Below are 25,812 nucleotides of genomic sequence, written 5' to 3' on the forward strand. Positions count from 1 at the left end.
TGCATTGTTGCATAAAATTCAGTTTATGAAGTTACACTTATATTTTATTGAATATTTATTAAATAACAATTTTTAAAGGATTTTTGAATGGATGCTAATTTTAAATATATTTTTTAAAAATCTCACGTACCCCCATTTGAGAACCACTGCTCTAAAGAACAGCGTCGTATTATTACTTAACATTTCTATGGACTAATATGGAAAAAATTGTGCAGTGAGGACATTTCTGTGATATCAATGCAGTATTCTTCTGGAAAAGTAGGCCCTAGTATTGATGCATATCCCTAATAATTGATGCATTTGAGCTAAACAAGGCGATAGGAGGCGAATCCAGTCCTGCATAGAAAGTGTTCATGGAGCTTCGGCGGTGCTTGTTCACCCTCATCTGGAATGGCGCTTGATGCTGCGGCTGCACAGCCTCTCTGCATCCCCTCCTCCTCCTCCTCCTCCCTCCCTCCCTCCCCCCCCGCGGACAAATGGGGAATGGTTTCTTCCAGGCGGACCTGTCACTGTCACCGCGGCGGTGACGGCAGCCGAAGTGTGCGAGGAGGGGGGGGGGGGAGAGAGAGAGAGAGAGAGAGAGAGAGAGAGAGAGGGGGAGAGAGAGAGAAAGAGAGAGAGAGAGAGGGCTTCATCCTGCCATTGCAGTGCGGCGGCTGCTGCTCTGGAGGAAGACCCCCTTTCCATCCCCCTCCTGTAAGATCTTCCACAAGCCCGCCGCGGGGACCTTCGCTTTAACGAAAGGTGAATGGTTTCATTGTTTCTGTCCGCGCGTGCGTGTTTGTTTCGCAGCAGGAGCCGACTGGATGCGAGTCTCTCTGCGGGCACGAGCGAACGATAACGGTGTGTGTGTGTGTGTGTGTGTGTGTGTGTGTGTGTGTGTGTGTGTGTGTGTGTGTGTGTGTGTGTGTGTGTGTGCAAGCCGAGGTACCTAAGCCGCCTCTCTGCTAGCAAAACACTGCATCCAGGCGGCATGCTAAGCGGGGAGCTAGTCGCTAACGTCATCGTCCAGCTGACAAGCGTGACTGCCCGGGTCTCTGCGTGAAGCGGCAGGATGCGTTCGGGCTGTCATCGAACGTTCGGGGCTGTCATCGAACGTTCGGGGCAGCAGTTCGAACGTTCGGGGCTGCTGTCATCGAACGTTCGGGGCAGCAGTTCGAACGTTCGGGCTGTCATCGAACATTCGGGGCAGCAGTTCGAACGTTCGGGGCTGTCATCGAACGTTCGGGGCAGCAGTTCGAACGTCGGTCGTCCAGGTGACGCTAGCTGTGATGAGCTAGCTGTTAGCTGCTGGAACAAAATGTCGGCCAGTTTTGGGGCTGATTTGACCAGGAGGGTATATTAAAAAAAAAAAAAAAAAAGGGCATTGGATTAGTTTAGTGTGGGGACAGCTGGAGGCAAAGGGAGGAGTGGGGCTCGTGAGGGCAGCTGTCACGTGGGGTGTTTTTTCCTTTAATAAAATGGAAGGTCAAGCGGTGTCTCGCCTTGTTGTGATGGTCACTGGTGATGCTAGGTAGCAGCAGGCTAACGTTAGCCTGTGTTAGCTGGGCTAAGTGTTGGTGGCACTGGAACACCTGCTGTCTGTCACGTCACCAGCTGTCATGTCAGCTGTGTTGTCCTGCTGGGTTCACTGTTTACATTTCCTTAAACAAGGGATGGACTGGTGCTCACATGAGTCAGAAGCACCAGGCATCACCTGTTGAGTGTTGTAAAGGCTGGACTGGGTTATATGGCATCGTTTGGTGCATTGCACTGCATTACATGTGCTTTAAGTTAGACTAGTTTTAACTATAGATACTCTTGTACACAGCACATTAAACAAATGTACAGTACCAGTCAAAAGTTTGGACACACCTTCTCATTCAATGGTTTTTCTTTATTTCATTTTTTTTCTACATTGTAGATTAATATTGAAGACATCCAAACTATGAAGGAACACATATGGAATCATGTGGTAAACAAACAAATGCTCAACAAACCAGAATATGTTTTATATTTTAGATTCTTCAAAGTAGTTGAATGAGAAGGTGTGTCCAAACTTTTGACTGGCACTGTATGATCTTAGAATATATTAACATAATCCTTAAACAAACATAGCCAGCGTATCTCAAACTAGGTTTAGATTACATAATGTTTATAAGCATTATTAATAGTGGCCAGAAAATTGGTATTATGTGGCCATTGTCGCTTAGTACATTTGGGTTGTATTTGTTTATTTTGTGAATGGTATGGGGTGGATCGGTTGGTGCTGTCACAGTATTTAGTTGTCTGATTTGTATAATGGATATCAGCATTTGAATTTAAAGAAAGCTGTCAAAAGGCTATTGAAAGCATATCATATTATAACATTTCTTCTCTTACTATAACATGATCGTTACAATCTATAATTGGAATATATATATATCAATGGAAGTATGATGATCCATCACTGCACATCTGTGTGTGTGAGCCTCTGTAAGAGTATGAGTCTATGACTTACATATGTCATCATCACTGCTCCTTATGAGAGTAATGGGTACATGAAATGGCAGCTAGGCAAGCTAACAGATTTTTCAAATGAAGTGGGCTATGCACAATACAGATAATATTTGTGGCAGCCATTAGATGTTTCATTGCCCGATTTTAAATATTTTTTGTTGTTGTATTATTCAGATGGCAGTGTTTTACAGGGGAGGTTTCTGGCAAGCATGTCGCCAAAGAAGAAGAGAATATCTTAACTGCTCAAGGGCAGCCATACATGTTGGCCTGTAAATCTTGTTGACCTAAGCTGTCATGGGAGCAGAAGTCATGTGAGTCATTGTGGTTGTGGAAGGACAGATGTATCCAATATTTTGCCTACCTAAGTTAAATTTGACTGGAGTTTTGTAGTCCTGTGTATTTGAGGAAACTGTGCTATGAAGGGCTTCTGTGTTGCTGGTTAAAACATGCCTATGTCACAACAGACGTACCAATGAGACAGCATTACTGTGTTAATATCATATGTTGACACTTTCTATATTTTGAAACCTTCGGTATGCATACATGATCATTCCAATCCAAAAGGCTTATTTTATTAAAATAAAAGAGATCAAAGTAAACGGCCTCAGGAACGTCTTTAAAGAGATTAGTAGTCTAGCTGTTGAGAGAGGGGCTGCTGGGAAAACAATGCCAAAAAAAATGGTGGGAGACTGTGAAGATGGCACATGTTTCAGTGATAGTGAAAGCTTAGAGGTGCTACTAGAATAAAAAGTATTATATCTCTGCTAACTACCGCATGGATTATTTTGTATAATTAATATTGTTGTGATATTTTCATTCGCTGAGAGGTGTGACTTCAGACTGAGATGGAGTTTTGACACTAATTGTTTCAGCTAATAGCCTGAGCTAATAGATCTAATCCTTTTTTTTTTTTTTTTTTCAATAAAGGAGGATTTTCTGTTCGGCATTGCAGCCTAGGTTAATCCTGTCCCCCTCTTTATGGCCACTCAAATGTTTCTCCGCATGCTTTATTGACACAAGATGAATTAAATAGAACTGGTGCCAATAAATAAGTTTTAATTTTAACTTTAAACATAAAAGTCACACATGTCAGCATGTATAGACCATTTACTGCGGTAATGTTTTTTTGTGTTGTCTGTTAATTTCCACCTTCACAACCATGTCCAGGGACAATATATAATGCAAAGTAGATTGCAGTACATATACAAATAAGCCTTTGTCAATTGACATGTTGTGGGTCGGGCTTTAAATAGTGGGCATCTGTCTACCTTTGGCTCCTTACATATTTCATACCATCTAATTTTGAGGCTACTTTTTTGGAGATGTATGAGTTGTTGGGAGATTGATTGATGGGTGCTGTGAACATTGAAAGGTCATTGCTTTGATACATGTCCAAGCTAAGACTTCCTAGCAAACAATTCTTAGAAGTATGACATTAAAGCCAATGTCCCCATCGTATAGTAAGTCTCTGTGTTGGCAAATGGCATGTTTATGTTATGTTCATAGCTTCGGTTATATAGGTGCGTGCTTGTATAAATCAAGTCCATCGTAAATCCCAATTTGTAAGGGGTGTGAAACTATCAGGATGAAGAAGCTTGCAAAATCGCTCATCAATCACTTTTCAACGTGAGCCTCCTTTTTCTTACAGCGCAGAAACATCCCTTATCATTACTGTTTTTCATTGGCTCCGTTGTCCTTGTTTCAATCACTGTGACTGAGAGGAGGCGGGGTGCAGGTCAGTGGCTCAGCTTATCAGCACATTCCTGCCCTCTTATGTGCGCTGTGTGGGCCACTGATAACTTCCACAGGGCTGATTGAGTTCAGGGGCTGATTTCCTCGTCCATGTGTTCAGGACACACTCAGGCTCTGGTTATGATCACTGACTCAAGCTGTGGATTCTGAAAATAGACCCTAGCTAAGGTTTGAACTTAATTTATTTATTATTCTTAAATTGTTTAGCAGAAAATAGTGTAAAGAAATCCCAAACTCAAATCAAGAGTCTAAACATTTTTTTTTGTTATGTTACAGTACAAATTCCATTTTTTTTAAAGATTATTATTATTATTATTAATTTCTTTTTTTAAATGATTCAACCGCAGCAGACACACAGTACACTACCTGCTCAGCACCAAACAGGAAACCGACAAAGTTAACGACTAGATGGGGAATTAATTGGACCATTTAGCAGATAAGGAGTCATATATTTACCTTTGGAGTAGGTGGAGATCATAAACTGTATGTTTAAAGTGAATACGAGACTCAAATTAACCAGGTCGACAGAAATACGACTCCAAATACATGATAATGTCCCTCCGTAACTGCTGGATATGTGACTACACAACTTCTTGCTAACTAGTTCTCCAAATCAACTTAAAAGCTGATTATATAACAATGTTCTGATCGACTTCCGCTGCCTCTGAGTGTCCAAAAAGTTGCAGGTTTGATATTTAAAATGCATTAGAGGGAAAGAACATGATTGACAGTAAGATATTATTGCAACTTAGCCTAAACTCTTGAACTGGATTAATTAAGTATTTCTGAAGTAATTTTTGCTGTTTTCCAGTCAACAAGACTTGAATTGAAAAAAATACGTTATGAAAAAAGATAAAAGACAACCAGCAAAACAATATGTGTCTTGTCTCCTCTGAGGAGCGTTTACTGGGTCTACACTGTTGGACAGAAAGTACACAACTCATGTCAGCATCAATATTATGACAGATGATGAAGTAATAACAGCTAATTATCATACTGTCTAAACACATTTAATGAGATCACTTGTTAATTATAGTGTTTGACAGTCATCCTCAATGTTTAGCACATCAAATGAGGTTTGGCTGCTGGCTTCCTCCATTTGGGAAACCGAGACCCAATCATTGGTAGTTAAACATACTGCACCATTGTGTCTATGCAAAGCAGCTTCAACAGTTTCCATACGTTTCTGTGTGTTCAAGCCATCACAAAGACATTTTATTCAATGCTCTATGTCCATTGTCACATGGACTGCCTTTGAGACTCATCTGTCATCGAAATTGTTGCCACTCCGGTAACTTAAGTCTTTTCCTCAGATATGATCACTTAAAGAGTGTGGGATAGAATGGTTTGACTTCTATTTATTTTTCTAAATCAAATATTAAAATATATGTACACAGGTGCAAGTATAGAAACAGGCATTTGCGTAAAATACCTGTAGTCACAGGATTGATTCTGTTTTAAAGTGCTACAGCTCAGTAAAAACAATACAATTATTTAAAATCAACACGCAGTACGATGCTCAAGTACTCATAACTCAAACACAAAATTGAACAGAATGCTGGTTAATTGTGTAGTTAAAGATACTGGACATAAAACGGTTTGTATGAGGAAAAGTTGTGTTTCTGCAGCACCATTTTTCACTTAAATGCTGCCAAACATGAAACATTTACATGATAAACATTAAAATGAGTGCAACAGTAGAAGACCTTTACAGCTTTAAAGAAAGTCCAGTTGTCTCAACCATAATTCTTGGGATATTATTGAAATGTGCTGGGAAAAGAAAAGATTTATTGCTATTTATATAAGATTTATTTCACAGAGTTTAATTACACCCTTGCATTCTGTCTGTCACGAATGAAGAATTAAGAAGAAGACATAGTAGTGGCTCAACTGCAGACTTGGAAGCATTTAGCTGCTTGGTTTCCCTACATGCCTCTTTAAGTTGATGTAGAAATAATTAATTTGGAGGCTGGTAGGCAGAAGCTGGTGGAGAGAGCAAACTATGTGTGGAATCTGTCACCACTCTCAGGCTCCGCTCTGAAGGATGTAAATTTAACTTGTTTCCCCTGCCAGCGGTGATTGGGTGTCCGTCAGGCTTGTCCAACTCGAACATTATAGACTGAGAAATGGGATGTCATGACCCACATGGACTTTGTTTGGTGTTTAGATCCATGTTTGTCAAATTGTGATTTCACTGAATCTCACGTTGGCAAACCTGGGTGGTTTGTTTTGGATTTTGAGGTATTTTCTTTCCTTTTTATTTTCCCTCCTGTGATTGCATTTTGTGTATTTGTTTGTATATTTTCACTGTGATGCAATTCTTCTTTCAAAATCACAAACAAATCTGTCACAACACATGAGATTACGTTCTCAGCTGAATCACCCATTTACTTTGTGTGGATGCACAGTGCCTCCATGCACACAGGGAACAGGACATAGACAGCGTATGTAAATCATGACCTTACATAAGTGATCTGTAATAACCGTCTCATAAATGTCAAGAATTTGATGAGGAGGGGATGTTTAAATGCACGAGGTTGAGTCAATGGTTTATAGTTTAATAATAATCTAAGACACCCTGAGCTGCCTGAGGTAACCTTCTGTTGGTGTCAGGCATCTGGATGTAGTGCATAGTGTTGTAAATGTTGCTTCATTTGTCTGATTATAGATGAATAGTAGTTTCTGTTGTCGTGTTCTCCCCGGTCTTCTCAACACGACGTGGAACAAAATTTGCATTGTAAAGAGAAGGATAGCCCAAGTCTTTAATAGCAACCCTGTCTACCATGTATTTCCTGTCGGTGGTTGTAGAGGCATGACTGAATATCAGTTGAATAACTTGCGTATCAAACATCTGTGTAGCAATAACGTTACTCGAAGTGTTAATTTGTACACCGTCATGTCCATCCACAGTGTTGATGGTGACTCACATGTGTTTATATCAGTGAATAACTTGCATACAAAAACAAACAAATAGCTCACAACATGTTTTTTCTACCGGTAAACAACACACCTGCTCTGCGATTAGTGATTCACCTATTTATATTTTCCCTGTACTCCACGTACCACCTACTTTGCAAAAGGGGAATTACCACAAGTGAACACATATTACTTTATAGTCAGACACATAATAAACACGATACGAAAATTGGCTCCAACAGTGGTGAAATGAACCGCCGTCCTTCATAGACGACAAGGACTGCCTCAGTATGTTTGTGGTTGGAACGCGCTGCAGATGCTTGAAGTTGCCTCGGGATGAATTCACATGTTTGTGCAGTCATGCAGCATGACCCTCTATAGAAAGCACACAAGACTCAATGGGGTAAAATGATTTAGCTACTAAAACAAATGTTTAAAAAAAAACTCGTGACAAGTTGTGTAACTGTGTCATCTTAATGCTGCTTGATTGGATACAGACTACTCAGACGTTTTCCAGAGGATGGAACAAACGTTCTTAGTTTTGTTTGCATTTGTTGCAAACTGCAATGCAGTAAGCTCTTTTCTTAATAAAGCCATTTTAGTTCACACACTGTAAAAACAATTATATTTGGGCTGTACAATAATTAGCATTTCCCAGGGCGATCTTAAGTGCAGTCTGTTGAGTTCATTTCCCCATGAAATAGTTGAACTTGTTGAACTTCTTTGAAAGAAGTGCAAACTAAACATAAGTAGTAGGCTTTCACCATTTTAGCTGTCCCACAAATAGAAAAATGAATCAAGAAATCTATAATAAGTAGCTGTTTAAACATATAATTTTGCCCTACAGATGTCAGAATTTCCTTCTTCATATAACAGATGTTACACAAATCACATGTGCCTCTGTGATTTCCTCTCAAATCTGCCTGCACCTCATATTTATATATATATATATTTTTTGGTGAAGTTTGGTTTTATCTGCTCTGTGTTGGAGGTGAGATTTCATGGTGATTTTCTTTGTGTTGTCTTCAGCTGCAGCATAAAAAACAAAGTCAAACGTCCTTATGCATTGTTTATTATTAACTGTCAGTTTGACGGTCAGACGTTGAGCATCATTTATGCATGGGATGCAGCACACCTGTGGTGGAGGGGCTTAACAGTGATCCACAAGCAAAGAGAACGGATGAATTCTGCTCCGGCTCAACCTGGAGCCTCAGGGGTTAAGTCCGATACAGCAGTTTACACTGCGGATGGATGTTCACTAGTACAGAGGAGTCCCATGCTGTAGCGGAACTGCAGATCCCACACAGATCGCTGCCAAGCTGGAGGGGATTTGCTTCGATCCCATGAGCGTGTGAAGAGAGAGTTGGAGCGAGGGATACATTTTGAAGAAAGATGTTGGGAGAGGAGGCAGACCTTTTTTTTGCGGGTCGGAGGAAGCAGTAGGGTGTAGCTGCAGGGTGTGTTTCTAAATCCCTCACCTGTGGTCGTAATTTCAGTTGTTCTAGAGCCAAGAAAATAGAAAGGAAGGCGGGGGTTTCGTCCCTCCTAGCACCGATTGGTGCAGCTATGCACTGAGGCTGCTGATGTGCGTCTGCAGGAATCTCCTGCTGGCTTTACTGAGGAGAAGCCGGAGGCTGGAGTCGCTTTTGTTTGTTTGTAGTGACCAGGATGAACCGATGTAAGTACCTCTGATCTTGTATGCGTCCAGCTTTATCTGAAAGTTAAGCAACACATCTAACAGATGCAGAGAATGAGGTGGAACTTTGTTTTACTGTAGCCTTTAAATAATGCCAGTGTGTGTTTTCCCCCATGTCTGTAATGGTTGGCAATTAAGTTTTTGTGTCGGAGCTAATAGGTTTCATCTGTTAAACCTTTTATCACTCGTGCATTGCTGCAGCTCTCCCCTCTCTCTCCCCTCCTCCATTAGAGAGCCACAGTACAGTGTCAGACCATGTTGTATGTGCAGAGTGCCACTTATCTCTCCTGGGACCCCCCTGACTGGTGCTAAGGCATGGGGCCCTCATTAGAATATGTTCTCAGAGGCTCGGGAGTTTTAGCAGTTGTCAGCAATCCCCAGAACATCGTTCTCAATTTCTGAAGTGATCAATCATCTTATTCTGCTTGTTTGCTGCTTCACTGCCAGCAGCCACTGTGCAGTGCGATCCCGTTGTTGTTTTCTGTCTTTGGCTGCATTGCAACTTTGCACACTGTCCTGGAAGTATCCTTGTTCTAGCAATTTGTTTCATGGCTGGCATGCTAGTCTTTTGTGTCGGTGTCATTCTTGGTTTGGTTTAATGGGTCGTATTTCTCTGACGACTGAGAACTTTGGAACAAATGTTTCTTTCCCTGCTGGAGGCTGAGACACATTTAGCTTTTATTGCTTCTCTTATCATGTGGGGATCTGTAGTTGTAGCACTGCGGAAGCTCAATGGGGTCTCAAATAAGGATCTAAAAAAAAAAAGGTGGTGTTTCATAATAATAGAATTAATAAATATAAGATGAATGGAAGAAATGTACTGTACCATTATCACGTTTTATTAAATTATTGAAAAGTAATTTTCTTAAGTTTTGTTTCAGCTAATCACCAATAATTCAATGCTAAAAATGTATTTTTGTACCACTCTGTCTATCATGAGTATCCCAGCATCGACATTAAACATCCTTTTATTGTACTACTTGTTTGAATAGCCACGTTTTCTCTGCACTGGCTCTGTAAAGGCTTTGTGAAAATGATCCACCTCTCTGTTTTCCTCAGGCCTTACAGAACAGATCCAACAAACGGGTTCTAGAGAGAGATAGTGAATGTGTTTTCTGTGCTGTAATGTATAATTTGTTCCAGTCAGTCCGTGGCATTTAATATAACAAGAGGTTATTAAACGTTCTCCAGTGTGCTTGCTGCAAGTTTTCCCTTAAATCACTCTGTTGCAGCATCACAACGGCAGAATTAATGAGAGCTATTTTTAGCCACTCTTGTCCCAGAGCGGTCAGAATTGAATAAGGTTCTGCCTCACCCCTAAACCAAACCACAGCACAAAATCTATTCTCTTAGTCAGATAATTGAACACCCCACCGTATTGCCTCTGTTCCCTCTTTGGAAGAAATATGATTTGGTTTTTCTGCTGAATAGAGAGTTGGGGAGCCAGAACTCTTTCATTTTAATGATACTCCAAAGTGAATATAAAATGAAACACCATCTTAGCTTCCCTCTACACGGGTCATGTTTGGTTAGTATTGTGGGGACTCATTGGTTTTAAGTGGAGATTTTATTCTTATTTTTTGGTGCAGATCTTTTACTTAACACAATGTATGGATTAATAGAACCTGAGTTACAACTTGTAACATATCAAAGCAGTTGGGGTGGGTTAGGGTTGACTGCTTTCTGTTTTTGTGGTAGTTACAGTTCATAATCTTGAAATTGAAGAAAGAAAGATGTGAGGCATGCATTGAAAAAAAAGGCCACTTCAAAAATAAGAAAAAAAACTATGAATACAAGGTATTTTTGCTTTTAATAAGTACAAAATCTGCCAATGGAACAAGTGAAAATCAGCTTTGTCCAATAAGATGTAAAATGTAGGCCTTTTTAAGATAAAGAGATCTTGAAATGATCTGGGAATATTGAGCTTTTTTTCATCAATATTAGAAAGTGTTGTGTGTCATAATAAACCTGCAATGCTCAAAAGTAATATTTCACTTAACAAGATATTCAAGATGCATTGTCTAAAAACAAGTCCCTCTTTCTCCCTGAGATGCTACTTGTTAGGTGATTCTGTCTTTTACAAATACACTTATGGTAAAGTTTTTTCCACATTGGGTTGAAATGAAGCGCAAAGATAAGCTACTATTTACTATTTTACCGGCTAAATTTTTATTTGGATTTAAAAAGAACGGCCAAAGGATCATTAGCTGCCAAAGTGGCTGGTAGACTTCAACAGTCACCAACATCTGATGGTATTTATTTGTTCTTGATTCAGATGGTGCTGCCAGGTCACACAAGTACTTGTTTTTGTCATTGCTCCTTTTCAATTCAGTGGCTTATAAATAACTTATAATTATTTGATACTAATGTTTGCCTCAAATGCTAGTAACTTTGTCCATATTTGTCACGTTTAAAATTCAAACTTTATAAATTTTTCACGCAAATTCACCATTATCACATCTGAGACTGTGAAAATGAGTGATCAATAGTCATCTATGACAGAAATTTGATCTTTTGTGTTTTGGACTGTTGGTTGGACAAAACATTTAAGTATTTGTAAAGATTGGCTCAGTAAACATTGTGATGGATATTTTATACTATTTAAGGGTCATTTTTAATGCCTAAACTATTAATCGATTAATCAACAAATCAATCTTTAGATTATTAAGTAATGCAGGGCTGCACCTATTGATTATTTTTATCAATGATTAATCTACCAATTACTTTCCTTGATTAATTGTTTGGTCTATAAAATGTAAGTAAATGGCAAAAATACCAAATACAGGTTCTCGGAGTCGATAATGTCTTGAATTAGAGCTGCAGTGATAAGTCAATTATTTGAATAGTCGTTGGAAAATCAAATAAATCAAACTATGTTGGTAATTGAGTGATAACTTAAGCCATTTTTAGGCAAATATCCAAAACACCTCTGGTTCCAGCCTCTCTATTATGAGTATTTGCTGAAAATAATAATACATTATATACAAATATTATTTGTATATATTTTCTGATCATTTTTAGGCCAAATGAGATAACGTCTGATCGATAATGAAAGTAACGGTTGGTTTCAGCTCTTCTTTAAATTTAGTGAGGTTTTTTTTAAACCAAAAGTGCAAAACCCAAATCTATTTAGCTTAGCATCATAGAAAACTTAGAAAATAGCAAATATTTACACTTGACTAACTGATTAAACAACTAATCGTTTCTATTCTACAATAATAGAAAATCACGAGGTTAAGCCCTGAATTGATTCACATGTGGAATTAGTCCCTTAAAAGGCTGATATTAGAATATTTCCTTGACAGGCATGCTTTAATAGTTTTAAAAACCACACTGGGATTACTGAATAATTTTGTCGTTTACCATTACTATATCGACATAGTCCATTTTGCCCACAGCTTTTCCTGTCCTGTCTCCACTCAGCTGTGTGTGATCCATCTGTGTCGTAGTCCATCTGTGTTGTAACGCTGGCTCCCAAGTTGCCTGGTTGTAATCCCCCAAGCATGACCCAACCAACATGGTGTGTTTCTGCTGTGGAGCGGCTGCCAGCCCTGGCTCGGGCTTGTGGCTTGAAGCTTCTGTTGGCACCAGTTGTTTGTGGCCATAAAGGGCGTTCACAACAGTGCCACAAAAACTCATCAGTCACTGGCTGCTGAAGGGACTTTAGTTAAAACTGTACACAGGAGCAGTGCGGAGTCGACTCAAACGTTTCCCTTCTCTTTCTTTTATGTTTACTTGACTTTTGAGATTAGTGTCTTTGGCTCTGAATGGGGCGCTAAGATGTTTGGTTGTGAGGCTGAATACAAAATGCCATGTAGTAGTTTTTGGTTTTATTGTACTGCAAAGCACCTTGTTAATTCCTACAAAGAACAGCACTTTTAAGGTAACAGGTTTGTTATAAGTGAAGACTGTTTTTAGAGACACGTGGTGCAACAACAAAGAGGCTAATTTAAAATTTAAAAAAAAAAGCTTTTCTTTCTTTCTTTTAAATTAATGCAGCTGGGTCTTTTTTTAAAACCTCCTACGGTTGAGAGGAACCTTCAGACACGGCCTGAAAATGTCAGGCCTCTTGAACAACACCAGACTGTTCCCCCCTCTGTTACCGGAGCAACAAGCTCTGCAGGAGGAGAAAGCAAAATTACATCCCTTCAAACTGAAGTGTGTGTGTGTGTGTGTGTGTGTGTGTGTGTGTGTGTGTGTGTGTGTGTGTGTGTGTGTGTGTGTGTGTGTGTGTGTGTGTGTGTGTGTGTGTGTGTGTGTGTGTGTGTGTGTGTGTGTGTGTGTGTGTGTGTGTGTGTGTGTGTGTGTGTGTGTGTGTGTGGAGAGAAAGTGGAGGGTGGGATGGGAGAGGGAGAGAGACACACTCCAGGACCGGCTAAATATTTTTATTCCTCCTAAAATCTGTTTAGTTTTTACTCAATTTTAGATAACTTCTGTTTGGCTTCATTTGGGATTATACGTCCCGTTTATTTTATGGTGATATATTTATATTGGATCAGACACGGTGAGCATCCTCTAATCATATTTTCCAGACAACAAAACCACATTTCTCACAAACACAGGGGGCCTAAACATTTTACGTGTGTGTGTGCATGTTTGTGGTGTGCTGCATAAATGCTGATACAGAATTTCTGGAAGTGGGAATGTCAACTGGAAAACAAGTACCTCCCATAACTTTGCAGTTTAGTGACAAACCATCCATAAATTTAGGCGAAATGTTCGAGTTCTTTGCATCAGCGTTTCCACAGTGCTGATCGAGAAGACCCAGGCATAAATCCTCCTCCCCACAGAGCAAACTTTCAGCCGTCTTGTTAATATTCAGATGTCTTTTTTTTTTTCTTTCTCTCTCAAGTGCACTGTATTCAATGTAAAGGAGGTGTTCCCAAGTTCAGTCCTTTGTTCCCCCTCCTTGCATGAGTCCCACCATAAGCGGCTTGAGGAGTTTGTGACTCTTGCTGCCAAGCTGAGAACGTCTGGGGCCACTTGTGGCTATTTATTCAGCTGCCTGTATTCCCAGACACTCTCTGTAAGACGGCACTTGGCTGACAGATCATGACAGACAAGAGGACGATGTGTTGAAGGAAGCCTGGGTGGTAAAACAATAAACAGGACGGCAGCAGAGACAGTCAGCTAAATTACTTCCTCAGACTTTACTGTCATACAATAACAGAAAGGATGTTTCCCCCCCCAGTTTTATTTCACTTTCTTTATAAATGTTTGCCTGTTGCTCATTATCACTTTAGGGAATTTGATAGCCATACCGTTAGCAGGTTGTCGTGCTGATATGGTGCAAATTCATCTTTAACATGAACCTGTGCTGACGCTTGCGAGACATTTCGGGTATGAAGCTGCCAACGAGGTGGCAGTGATGTCAGGCTGACTGTGCATGCACTGAATCTGTTGCTGCTTTTTAATGTACGGTTCGTCTCCCGTCGCTCGTCTGTCATCACACTTTAATGCGCCGCCACATGAGAGATCACCCTCCCCGATGAGTCCTCTGCCTAGGTGGCCATACTCTTAAGTGTTTCGAGGTGTCAAAGAAATTACCAGCAAAGCAGAAGGGAAATGCGTGATAGTCTCACCCATTAAGGTCACACTCTTAGGATCAATTTACATGACAAATGGAGGGTTATTGCATTAGGCGCTGTGATGTGGGTTGTAATTTGGCCCCAAAGGGATGAACCTCGTAGTGTTTTATACAGAGTCATTGCACGGCTAATGTGTCGTGAGATTGCGGTGGAGGTGGAATGATCTAGAAGAAGAGATAAGATAAGAAGTAAGCTGTGGGGCCGCAGAGGACAGTGCTGACCTAACAGCTGAAGGAGGTGACCTTCATCTCATCCTCTCTGCTTGTTAATGTGACGGAGGAGGTGCTTTCATTTCAAAGACTTCCTGTAAGTGTGGTCTCATTGTATTAAGCAGGGATTTTTTAAATGTTCTAGGAAGGAGATAGAGTTGATAGAGTGTGGTCTGTTTGTCAATGTGTGAGTGCACTGCAGATAAAACCAAGCACAACACAATGCTATCTGCTGTAAATAGGTAACAGTGACGCTAACTCAATAACCTGCTGGGTGTCCCTGTAGCGGCTTTGACAGTTTGCATCCTTATTAGATTCTACATGTGTAGAGCACACTGAAACGGCTTCCCTCTTTTACTAGAAACGCTTGACTAGAGGGGATGAATTGGAAATGGACTTCAGTCAAATGCTATTGTTGTTTTTCATAAAGCATATGATTTTAGACTGTTCACTGTTCATGTTTCAGTGTGCGCTTTTAGATCAGTACCAAATACCAAAGCCTGCACTCTCTAATGTAGAGAACTACATTAGAGAGTGCAGGCTTTGGTATTGTTCATTTCCTCCTTTATTTCCAGTGCAGGACTTATGCAAATCATTATATAAAACAAATTCCACCGGTGGCTATTCATTTTTACGCAACTCAAGATAATGTTAAGTATACTGCAGAAGCACTGGGTGTACATCTGTGCCTGGAAGCTGAAGTGTACACATTATCAGGGCAATTAGCTAGATTATGCCGATAACATCCACATTATTCACTTAAAATGGATGAAGGACCATCCTGCTGACTAAGATGAAGGTTCAATTTACAGATCTGGCTGCAGTGTAAATCCATAGCAGGAGCGAACTGTCTTGAACATGCAAATGTTAACAATTCATCAATTTGAGTAATTATTTTTGCATGGATTGTGACGTATTGTTTTTTGACAGAAAAAAAAACGTAAATGGACTGCAGAATAATTGATGGATCATTTTTGTTAGTTTTTTTCTAACTGACAGTCCAAAGACTGTTGGTGTCCCTTCTGTGATAAGATGCTCAGACCAACAGGTTGCCCGATTTACCCCTTTTGGATCTGTTAGACCTCTTGTGTTAATCAAACTTTCCTGTTTTTCTGTCTTCCAGAGTGCAGCAATGGAGGAGACTGTCATTTGGGAACAGCACACAGTAACACTTCACAGGGTAGGTATCTGTTCTCCTCCCTCAGATGCTCTTTACTTCTGTCTGTGTTGTGTTCGTCCTGGTCCAGATATCTCTATACCCTGGCTGTTTGTGCGATCTTTGCTTGCACCCCCCACCCCCCCCTCCCTTTTCCCCGGATCACATCATGTAGGAAGTGTGCTTACTGTGTACACAGTTGCAGGTGGAACAAACAAAACAAAGGAGTCATCACAGTGCTTTTCTTCTGCATTATTCTATCCACATTTTTGGTTTAGGAGCCTGAATAACCAACACTAAAAGTGCTTTTTGTGCAAGCTTTTGCATTCAAACTACACTGAAGATTCAACTCACTACAGCTATAAGTTTATGTAATTGCTGGCAGTGAAAACTACTGATGTTGTGTATGTTTTGTAATAATGAAGAGTTGGTCTTCTGTCTATTAAATGATTCAATGGCATATGTAGATATATGCATATGTTTTTTCTTAGTCGGTCAGCTCTGTCTATCTGTTTCCAGACCTTTACATAATATAGTATTTTGGTCCAAACAGAAAGCTATATCAACATCCTAATCTATGTTTCTCTGTTTGCAGGCACCAGGGTTTGGCTTTGGGATAGCCATATCAGGAGGTCGGGATAACCCTCATTTTCAGAGTGGCGAGACCTCCATTGTCATCTCAGATGTGCTGAAAGGAGGCCCAGCAGAGGGCCTGCTGCAGTAAGATTTAGTTCTATTATTGGCAGCCCGGTCAAATTGCAAGTTATTAGTATGAAATTACCCTTCCTGTTACAGAGAGACTCCAGCATGTCTCATATCTCTGTGTCCCCTCTCTAGGGAAAATGACAGAGTGGTTATGGTCAATGCTGTCTCCATGGACAATGTGGAGCACGCGTACGCAGTCCAGCAGCTTCGTAAAAGTGGGAAAATTGCCAAAATTGTGAGTCAACAACCCATTATGAATTCCTTTCAAAAACTCTGGTTAAAACTTATGTCAGAAACTACAAAATGTTGACATATTTTGATCAACTTGTATGTCATTTAGACATTTCTTATTTATGTCAAAATTGACTAGTAGGAGAAATGTACATGACAGAGGGATTAAATTGATTCATCTTACTGTAACTGATCTCATATCTTATTTCCTTTGACCAGACAATCAGGCGGAAGAGAAAGGTGCATGTCCCCATGGGTCGCCTAGGGGAGAGGGAAACTATGTCGGAGCATGACGAGGAGGAGGACGACAGTTATGATGAAGAGATATACGAGACGCGGAGCGGACGCAGCGGCGCTTACAGCGGTGTGGGCGGGGCCATGGGCAGGCGCAGCGGTCGGAGCAGCGGGCGAAGGGACAGGGAACGTGAACGCAGCGGCTCGCGGGAGAGGAGTCTCTCCCCGCGCTCAGACCGCCACTCACACAACCTGCCCCCACGACCCGCAAAGGTCACACTTGTCAAATCTCGCAAAAATGAAGGTGAGGCTCACAAAGTCGGGGATGAAAAAAGATGAAGGCACAAAGAGAGTTTCCTGAGGTAATCCAGGAAATCACCTGCCACTTTATTCATCCAACTATTATCAGACAGCAACCAGACTTTAAAGGAGAGAATAAGACCTCCAAATCAGCATTGGTAAACTGCCAGAGTAAACAAAACTTGCCAGCCGCAGCAAAATCCAAGTTTACTCAAGTAAATCTAAGTAAAAGAGCAATTAATCTTCTTTAATCAGTACTGTTAATCCCAGTGGGAGCAGCGGCTTGACAGCAAAGTGTGGTCAGTGCGGTGTGGCCACGTGAACTCTGTGCTAACATGGTCTTTGTTGTTGTCGTTCACTTTGTAAGCAGAATATGGCCTGCGCCTAGCCAGCCACATCTTTGTCAAGGACATTTCCCCTGAGAGCCTGGCAGCCAGAGACGGCAACATCCAGGAAGGAGATGTTGTTCTGAAGGTGAGGAATAGGACTTCAAGAGGCCCGGCGAACATTTGATATGTATACAACATTAAATATTAAACATGACAAGACAATTATTATTTATTTTCCCCCTTTTTAGTGCTGATGGAGAGAACAATGTGCTGGAATAGACTTGTACTCACAGTACTGCTGTAGTAGCCTATTTTCTCTATGTAATGTTGCATAACAGCACTTACTGTTGCAGCTTAATCTGCTTGATGTTACTCAGTTCTTTTACATTTTGAAGGACGTATAAAATAGCTCTATGTGCATAGCAGGTTCTTTTTTACAATGTAGCTGATCTGAATCAATCTCTTCTCGCATTCAGTCTTCTCACCCATGTCATTGTACTCTCCTTGAATGCTTGAACTGAAGGAATGAAAGGCTAATCAAATGATTGAAGGAAAGAATTGTCAAAATGCTGTGCTAGTTGATCCTGCACAGCCTAATCTGAGGCTTACAAATCGATTCGACCCTGACAAACATAATCAATGTTGCACTTAATTTGCATGTGATCTTGTGCCTTTTGGAATATGCATTTGTAGCCTAAAGTTAGCTTTTTATATGACAATTTTAGTGTAATAAAATGTGAAACAAAGACTTCTTTATTTTTTTAGTCTTATTTTTTATTTAACGACTGTTCTTTGTCACATCATGGCTAATGGCGTCTCTCTCTGATTTTCCTACAGATCAATGGCACAGTGACAGAAAACCTCTCCTTGATAGATGCCAAGAAGCTGATAGAAAGGTCAAAGGGCAAGCTAAAAATGGTTGTGCAGAGGGACGACCGGGCGACCCTGCTGAACATCCCTGACCTCGATGACAGCATTCCTTCAGCCAACGCCTCCGACAGAGACGGTGAGAGGGTGGTGTTAAGTGTTGGATTCAGCCGAAATGGGGCGCAGCTAAAAAGCCAGACTTGTCCGCGTGTATTTCAGACTGCCGTCATTGAACAGTGGCTCTTGTTTGATCAGACATTTCAGATATCCATTCTCTGGCATCCGACCATTCCAATCGATCGCATGACAGACATCGTAGCAGCCGCTCCCGCTCTCCAGACAGAAGATCTGAGCCCTCAGACCACTCCAGACACTCGCCCCCACAAATCAGCAACGGCAGGTAAAGACAACCCATCGATAACTATATATTTAAAAAACTATAACCTCAAAAATAATTTTCATATAGATTCAGTTTTGCTACTTCTGCTTCTTTCTCTCTCTGGTTGATATACTAATAGTAATCCAGGACCAACAATAATAAAGATTTCAATAAAAAAAATAGAAAATGAATGTCTCAGTACAGGCCACAATATTGGATACTAACTGAAACAGCAGCGCAGTGACTCCTAACCACTAAATATAACAAATATCAACAAAACTATATTATTACAGATTACAGCCACTTGATTGGCCAGGTTTTTAATTGAAAGGGAATTTTCTGAAACAATTAATCAATTAGTCAATCAGCAGAAACATAATTGCCATCTGTTTTGATAATCGACTAATATTTTGAGTACTTTTTCTACATTTCCTTGTTGAAGCCTGTCATGGTGACATTATGCTGCTTTTTGTTTTCTAATCAGATTGTTAATTGATTATTTAGGGGCTTTTTTGTTGTTTTTTAGGTTTGGTAATACAATCTATTTTTTCCTGACGTCAAAACAATAATTAGTTTCAGCCCTTTGTTAATATTTAAAAATCTGTTGTATAACCAATGTTGTCGTCATGAACTTCCACTGTCAGCGGTCATTATGACAGACTTGTTTGGTTTGAGCTGTGAAGGACTTTCGATTTTATGTTTGAGGTAATACCCGCCATCAACCCATTCAGCACTTCTGTGACTGTAACCTTGTTTGAAAGTACCTCATTAATTCTTCATTTCAACTTAATAGAGCACCAGAGTTGTTCCCCTTTCACACTGCTTATTGACCCGAGGAAAATAAAAGTCAACTGTTAAGCTGCTAAAAAGACAATTTTGGTCAATTAGGGTTCAAACTCTGCTCTGCTTTGTTTAAAAAAATCTGTGCTCAACCTATTTTACTGTGTGTATTGAATTTAATGTCCTCTGCCATTTGGAACGGAGCTGTTTTGATAGTTTCAGAAAATGCTAATTTATTTCTTATGGAACATTGAAAAGTCTTTAAGATGATGTTATATGCCAAAAATGGAAAATCCTCAGTAGAAAAAAGCTAAATGATTATACGTACAGTCTCACCAACTCTTACTTAATGAGATTTGTCTGCCCTTTTTATTCCCTTATTAAGACTCAACAGCTGGAGAATACCGTAAGTTTGTCACCTTTATGCAGTGTGAGTAGCTACTAATAGTCGTGCTAGTAAATCCTGAATAGATTTAATGTAGATTAATAGACAACCCTAAACTCTCCCAAAGCACTGATTTTCCCGGAACAAATGCATTATTTCTCTATTGCAAATATGACTGTAACAGCAAATTATTACTTAATGGAAGATTGCTGACGTGATGTTATATAACATCAATTATTCAGTGAGGCGTCTTATTATGACTTGAGATGATAAGAGTCGCAGGATCCTCGTGTCTCTTGAATGTTTCTGTGGGCAAACCGCAAGTTTGGCACAATGACAATATGGCTCAAACAACGAAGGAACAAAATGCAGTCACCCACTATCAGTGTCAACCGTCTCCCCTTTTGAGGCTGAGCTTTTCTGAAATCTTTCTTTTTATCTGCAGATTCCTGGCTTGATTTTTTTTTTTTTTTTTTTGGGTTGAACAGATTGTGTTTAGTGTGCGATATTCTTGATTATGTGTGTGTCAAGTTAAGATGCCAAAACCAACAATGTGTTGTATTGGTTTATTTCTGACACATCTAGGCCACTGGAGCACAACCCATTTAAGTATTTCAATTAATAGGAAGGAAATGCTGGGACAGGATGTGACTGTTTATCTGAACCTGGATCTGTGAACTGTGAAGCTTTTTTCTCAGTTCAGAAAATTGGCATTTAAAAGGAGGGCCTCCTCCTGGATGGATTAGAAAAGCGCTTTGTTCCTCTCCAGCCAGTTCAAACAGGGTCCTGCATGCTACTCGGTCACTCAGCCTGTTAATAAAGCACTATTATGCCAGTAAAGCTGTGCCAGTGAGCAGCCATGTGCCCAGGAGTTTGAAGACAGAGCCATAGAGCCTAGTTTGCATTTGAAACACATCGAGAATGTCAGAATTTATCAAAACACAGGGTATTTCTGTCATCATTTACTGACTGGTAATTGACCAGGTTCACTGTGTATCAGGTAAGGCTGCCTAACTGTTTTAAAACTGCCGTTGAAGTCAAACCTTTGCTGGTCTACAGCCAGTGTCACACTGTGAAATTCACCTGGAGGACAGAATCCACCCTGACACCTTAGATAAGCTTCTCTAAAAATAGAGCGCAAAAGAAGTGGAAAGACAAATGAGTGACCTTCAAGACTACGACGCAGCGTCAGACTCCGAGCTGTTCTTTTCACCTGCTTTTCCCCTTTCTCAGCCAGTGCGTGCCCACTGCAGTCAGGAGAAAAATTCGTACAGTCTAGGTTTTTTTTGTTGAGTGGTGTACGGCCTTGGTATTGTTGCGTGTATTCAAGATGTAGCCTTAAAGCTCTCCTGTTACCTCCAAGCTCTACATCTCCACAATACACTATTTATAATCTCACGCATTCCTTTCCTAAAGACAAATTGTGCAACAAAAAAAAGATCTATTTTTGTCAGCAGTCACAGAAGTCGTGATGACGAACGGATCTCGAAGCCGGCTTCAACTCCAGTGAAGCTACCAGAGGAGGTTCCTCTGCCCAAACCGAAGGAGTCGGCTAACGTTAGAGAGGAGAAACAGCTCCCACCACTCCCAGGTCAGTCATAAAACAATCTGCCATTAAACCTGAATATTGTGTGTCAGACAGTTAACACATAGACATGTTAACACACCAATAATTTGTGTCTTGTACTTGTAAACAAATACCACATGTTGGTGTGGGTTTCCACATCCATATTAAGTTATTTTATTGTTTTATTAAATGATTTCATGATAGAAAAATGGAATCCTATTTGAACCAGTCATTTTTGCCCTTTTTAAGAGACTAACAACAGAAAAGTTAGATCCAGACGCCTGCTGAGCCTGGCTGAGTTTGCCTGGAGCCAAATGAAAATAAACCGTATGAGTTGATCGAGTCTGACGTTCCTCCCCGGCCTGCAGCACTCTGCTGTCTTTCTGTTTGACCTCCCTGTTCAGGACACTATGTGCCTTGAGTGTGTGTGCGCAGGCGTCCATGATGACACTTTGCCAGTTTGTGGTTTAGAACAGTTGTGTTTTTGATCAGTGTAATTGTTCTAAGTTTAACATATCTACCTGCTGTATTGTTAAGTTGTTAATGTGTTTGAGTGAGTATTTCTTTGTTATTTAAACCTGTTTTGTGCAGTTTTACATGTTCATCATCTGTCTGCATTAATAAGCTGAGGTTGTGTTTTGGTTCAGAGCCCAAACCGGTGTATGCTCAGCCTGGACAGCCAGATGTAGACCTGCCAGTCAGTCCCTCTGATGCCCCTGTGCCAAGTGCTGCCCATGACGACAGCATCCTAAGGTAATAATAACAGTGAACACTGTCACAACATCAAATGTTAAAGTCTTGTTTAAATCTACAAAACAAAAAGTGACCTTTTGTGAGCGCCTCACTCCTTAAGTCTCAGGTCACAAAAAGTGAAGGCAGGAGTGAGGGATTTTAATTATAGTTCAAATAACAGCAGCACATCTTGAAGCATTCAAAATGTTATTTATTCAAAGCGTTTCTGGCTGCAACAAGTCAGAGATTTCAATGCTGTTAAGAAATGTGACTTTCTCAACACACTGGTTTGTTGGCAAGTTTAATACGCAGTTTTGAATATGGCTGGATGTGTAACTGGTGGTGCGTGAGACAGTTTAATGTGGTTATTTTTGTCTATAGCAAAATTATTGAAATGTATTCAAATGTTCTCTATCACTGTGCCTTTCTCTTTATACAGAACAATTTACCATATTTGGTTTTATCAGCTCAGTAAAGAGAGAAAACAGTCTCTGCAAAAGAGAAAACCTGGCTTGCATCCAGGAGTCACTCAACTATTCATAAATTGAAGTTTGCACTGGAAAGACGGAAATGCCATCAAATGGTGTCATGTCAGAGAAAATCATCCTTACAATAATCTTCCTCATCCTCAGGCCGAGCATGAAGCTGGTGAAGTTCAGGAAGGGGGAGAGCGTGGGGCTGCGGCTGGCTGGGGGGAATGACGTGGGCATCTTTGTAGCCGGAGTTCTTGAGGATAGCCCAGCTTCTAAGGAGGGCCTGGAGGAGGGCGACCAAATTCTCAGGGTGAGATACTTTTTTTTTTTTTTTTAACACAGCAAGTCTATAAACTGACAGCTAAAATCAAGTGTTTCTTTTCACCTTTAGAGTTGTTGAAAAAAATAGAGCTTGCAAAAAGTTACATGTCCAAAACTTAGAGCTGTTAATCTATGTTGTTTTTTTCTTCTCCTTGTTTTAACAATGGCCACCTGATGGTGTCTGTAAACAGCCATGTTTTATAGGGTATGCGTCCACAAGCTTTTTCCTTTTTATGTTCACAGTTTTACACACTGGCTGCTCCAAAATTCTTGTACATCCATGCTGGTCTCTTAGCAATGGCCCCGAGGGAGCACACACAAAAAAAAACAGTGTTTCCTCTCGCTGTGTTTGTCCGATTTCCTCAAAGCCATATATCTTGCTGTTTGTACCTCCCCCTCCTTTTTCCAAGTATAAAGAGGAATGGCCTGAGTTGTTTTAGTGCAGTAAAATCTTCAGATACTCAGACAATACTGAGAACAGCAAGAGCTATGTAAACCTTTTATCTAAATAGAGATTTACACTTCCTCTCACGCACACTTTGAACAATGGAAGCCTCCTTCCTAACTCAAACTTTAAAGTACTAGACAACAGTGACGTCACTTTTTGTTGTAAGCATAAAGCAGTAATCTCTGTGTTCCCCAATTCCAGGTAAATAATGTAGATTTTGCAAACATAATCCGAGAGGAGGCGGTGCTGTTCCTCCTTGATCTTCCTAAAGGTGAAGAGGTCACCATTCTGGCCCAGAAGAAGAAAGATGGTAAGTGAAGTGAGTAAGGAGATGAGATGAGAGATTCCTTTTGTATTGATCACATCAGCCCAATGCTTCTGACTCGCTCTCTCCCGCTCAGTGTATCGGCGGATTGTGGAGTCGGACGTCGGTGACTCCTTCTACATCCGGACGCACTTCGAGTACGAGAAGGAATCTCCGTATGGGTTGAGCTTCAACAAGGGCGAGGTGTTCCGTGTGGTGGACACCCTCTACAACGGGAAGCTGGGCTCCTGGCTGGCCATTCGCATCGGCAAGAATCACCAAGAAGTGGAGAGGGGCATCATCCCCAACAAAAACAGGTGACTTGAGAGCCATAAAGTAGTTTTAATGATAAACTTTATTTATAGGGCACTTTTCATACAAGAGATGTGGCTCAAAGTGCTTTACAAAGAAATGTAAAACATTTAAACAAGGGCAAATAGACAATAAAATAAATAAAAAAATTACAGTAGATGTTTAAATATAAGAGTTACATAAAAAAAACAGAGCATTAAGATTAATAAAGATAATGAAGTATATAAGAATGACATAAGCCAAATTAGATAAATAGGTTTTCATCTGGTTAAAAGGTTCATGCGTCTGCTTTGGCTTGAATCATATGTCAGTTGTCTCACAGACTGACATGCTTGATAAATCTTTGCCACAACAGTTAGTCAGTCCCCATATTAATATTGAATTTGTTATGATTATCATTGCCATGTAGTGTCCTTAGGCTTTGGCAGTGTTGAGGCTCGCTGTGCCAAATTTATGACACATCCGTTAGCTTGTGTTACATTAAGAACCGTCTCTGTCTTTCTGCCATTTGTTAACAGAGCAGAGCAGCTGTCCAGCGTGCAATACACTCTCCCCAAAACAGCGGGAGGCGACAGGGCCGACTTCTGGAGGTTTCGTGGTCTTCGGAGCTCAAAGAGGAACCTGAGGAAGAGCAGAGAGGATCTGTCTTCTCAGCCAGTGCAGACAAAGTTCCCGGCTTACGAAAGAGTCGTGTTGAGAGAGGGTGAGGAATCTGATAATGTCTGCTAGCCTTTCGCCTAGATTTCTGAGTCATTTCATATTTTGTTATGTTTCTCTGCAGCTGGTTTCCTGAGACCTGTGGTGATATTCGGGCCGATCGCTGATGTTGCTCGAGAAAAACTCGCCAGAGAAGAGCCAGATCTTTTTGAGCTTGCAAGTATGTTTGTATGCATTTTACTGCACATGTATCGTAGATAACATCAACTGCCAGTAAAACTATTAGTGCTTAAGAATGTCTTCTTCTTTAATCCTTTAACCTCTTTTCCAGAGAGTGAACCGAGAGATGCAGGTACAGACCAGCGTAGTTCAGGAATCATTCGTCTTCACACCATCAAGCAGATCATTGACAGAGTGAGTATCCCTCCTTGTTTCATATAAACAGCATTGTAGGTTCTTGGATTATTTCTTCACAGATATATTTTCCATCTCTCCTCTTTCCTGCCCTTTATCTCATGAAGGACAAACATGCTGTCCTGGACATCACCCCCAACGCTGTGGACCGGCTGAACTATGCTCAGTGGTACCCGATTGTCGTCTTCCTAAATCCTGATACTAAGCAGGGTGTGAAGAACATGAGGACCAGACTGTGTCCAGAGTCCAGGAAGAGCGCCAGGAAGCTCTATGAGAGAGCCATCAAACTGAGGAAGAATAATCACCACCTGTTCACCAGTGAGTGTGCAGAGTGTATATTGTCTCTTTTACATGTTTTATTCTTCTTGAAGTGATAGTGACTCAAAAAAATACTCCTTTTTAGCCACCATCAACATGAACAATATGAATGATGGCTGGTACGGAGCTCTGAAAGAAACAATCCAACAGCAGCAGAACCAGTTGGTGTGGGTGTCAGAGGGCAAGGTGAGAGACGGTTGTGTCATTCCTTTTCCCTCAACAATATTTTTTTTAATTCCTGTTTGTCTCACTGAGTGACAC

At 40.6% G+C, this 25,812-nt stretch overlaps 1 protein-coding gene across 8 annotated transcripts in view; it reads left to right on the forward strand.

The window, feature by feature from the left end:
• The first annotated feature begins 630 nt into the window (after positions 1 to 630).
• tjp1b (tight junction protein 1b) overlaps positions 631 to 25,812 on the forward strand; it is a 34,704-nt gene continuing 9,522 nt past the window's right edge. For 4 of the 8 annotated variants that reach the window (XM_054619239.1, XM_054619241.1, XM_054619242.1 and 1 more), the window contains exons 1-18: positions 631 to 744; positions 15,763 to 15,819; positions 16,391 to 16,515; positions 16,633 to 16,735; positions 16,951 to 17,269; positions 17,633 to 17,739; positions 18,432 to 18,600; positions 18,717 to 18,861; positions 21,460 to 21,596; positions 22,220 to 22,325; positions 22,937 to 23,087; positions 23,748 to 23,856; positions 23,948 to 24,167; positions 24,681 to 24,865; positions 24,944 to 25,039; positions 25,151 to 25,233; positions 25,341 to 25,551; positions 25,637 to 25,737. In XM_054619239.1, coding sequence (XP_054475214.1) covers positions 15,772 to 15,819; positions 16,391 to 16,515; positions 16,633 to 16,735; positions 16,951 to 17,269; positions 17,633 to 17,739; positions 18,432 to 18,600; positions 18,717 to 18,861; positions 21,460 to 21,596; positions 22,220 to 22,325; positions 22,937 to 23,087; positions 23,748 to 23,856; positions 23,948 to 24,167; positions 24,681 to 24,865; positions 24,944 to 25,039; positions 25,151 to 25,233; positions 25,341 to 25,551; positions 25,637 to 25,737 — 2,415 coding nt within the window. In that variant the 5' untranslated portion in view covers positions 631 to 744; positions 15,763 to 15,771. The remainder of the gene's footprint in view (positions 745 to 15,762; positions 15,820 to 16,390; positions 16,516 to 16,632; positions 16,736 to 16,950; positions 17,270 to 17,632; positions 17,740 to 18,431; positions 18,601 to 18,716; positions 18,862 to 21,459; positions 21,597 to 22,219; positions 22,326 to 22,936; positions 23,088 to 23,747; positions 23,857 to 23,947; positions 24,168 to 24,680; positions 24,866 to 24,943; positions 25,040 to 25,150; positions 25,234 to 25,340; positions 25,552 to 25,636; positions 25,738 to 25,812) is intronic. The other 4 variants (XM_054619240.1, XM_054619245.1, XM_054619246.1 and 1 more) reach the window with 1 other exon arrangement.

The sequence above is a fragment of the Anoplopoma fimbria genome, chromosome 19, assembly GCF_027596085.1.
Source record: "Anoplopoma fimbria isolate UVic2021 breed Golden Eagle Sablefish chromosome 19, Afim_UVic_2022, whole genome shotgun sequence".
Taxonomy (NCBI): Eukaryota; Metazoa; Chordata; class Actinopteri; order Perciformes; family Anoplopomatidae; genus Anoplopoma; species Anoplopoma fimbria.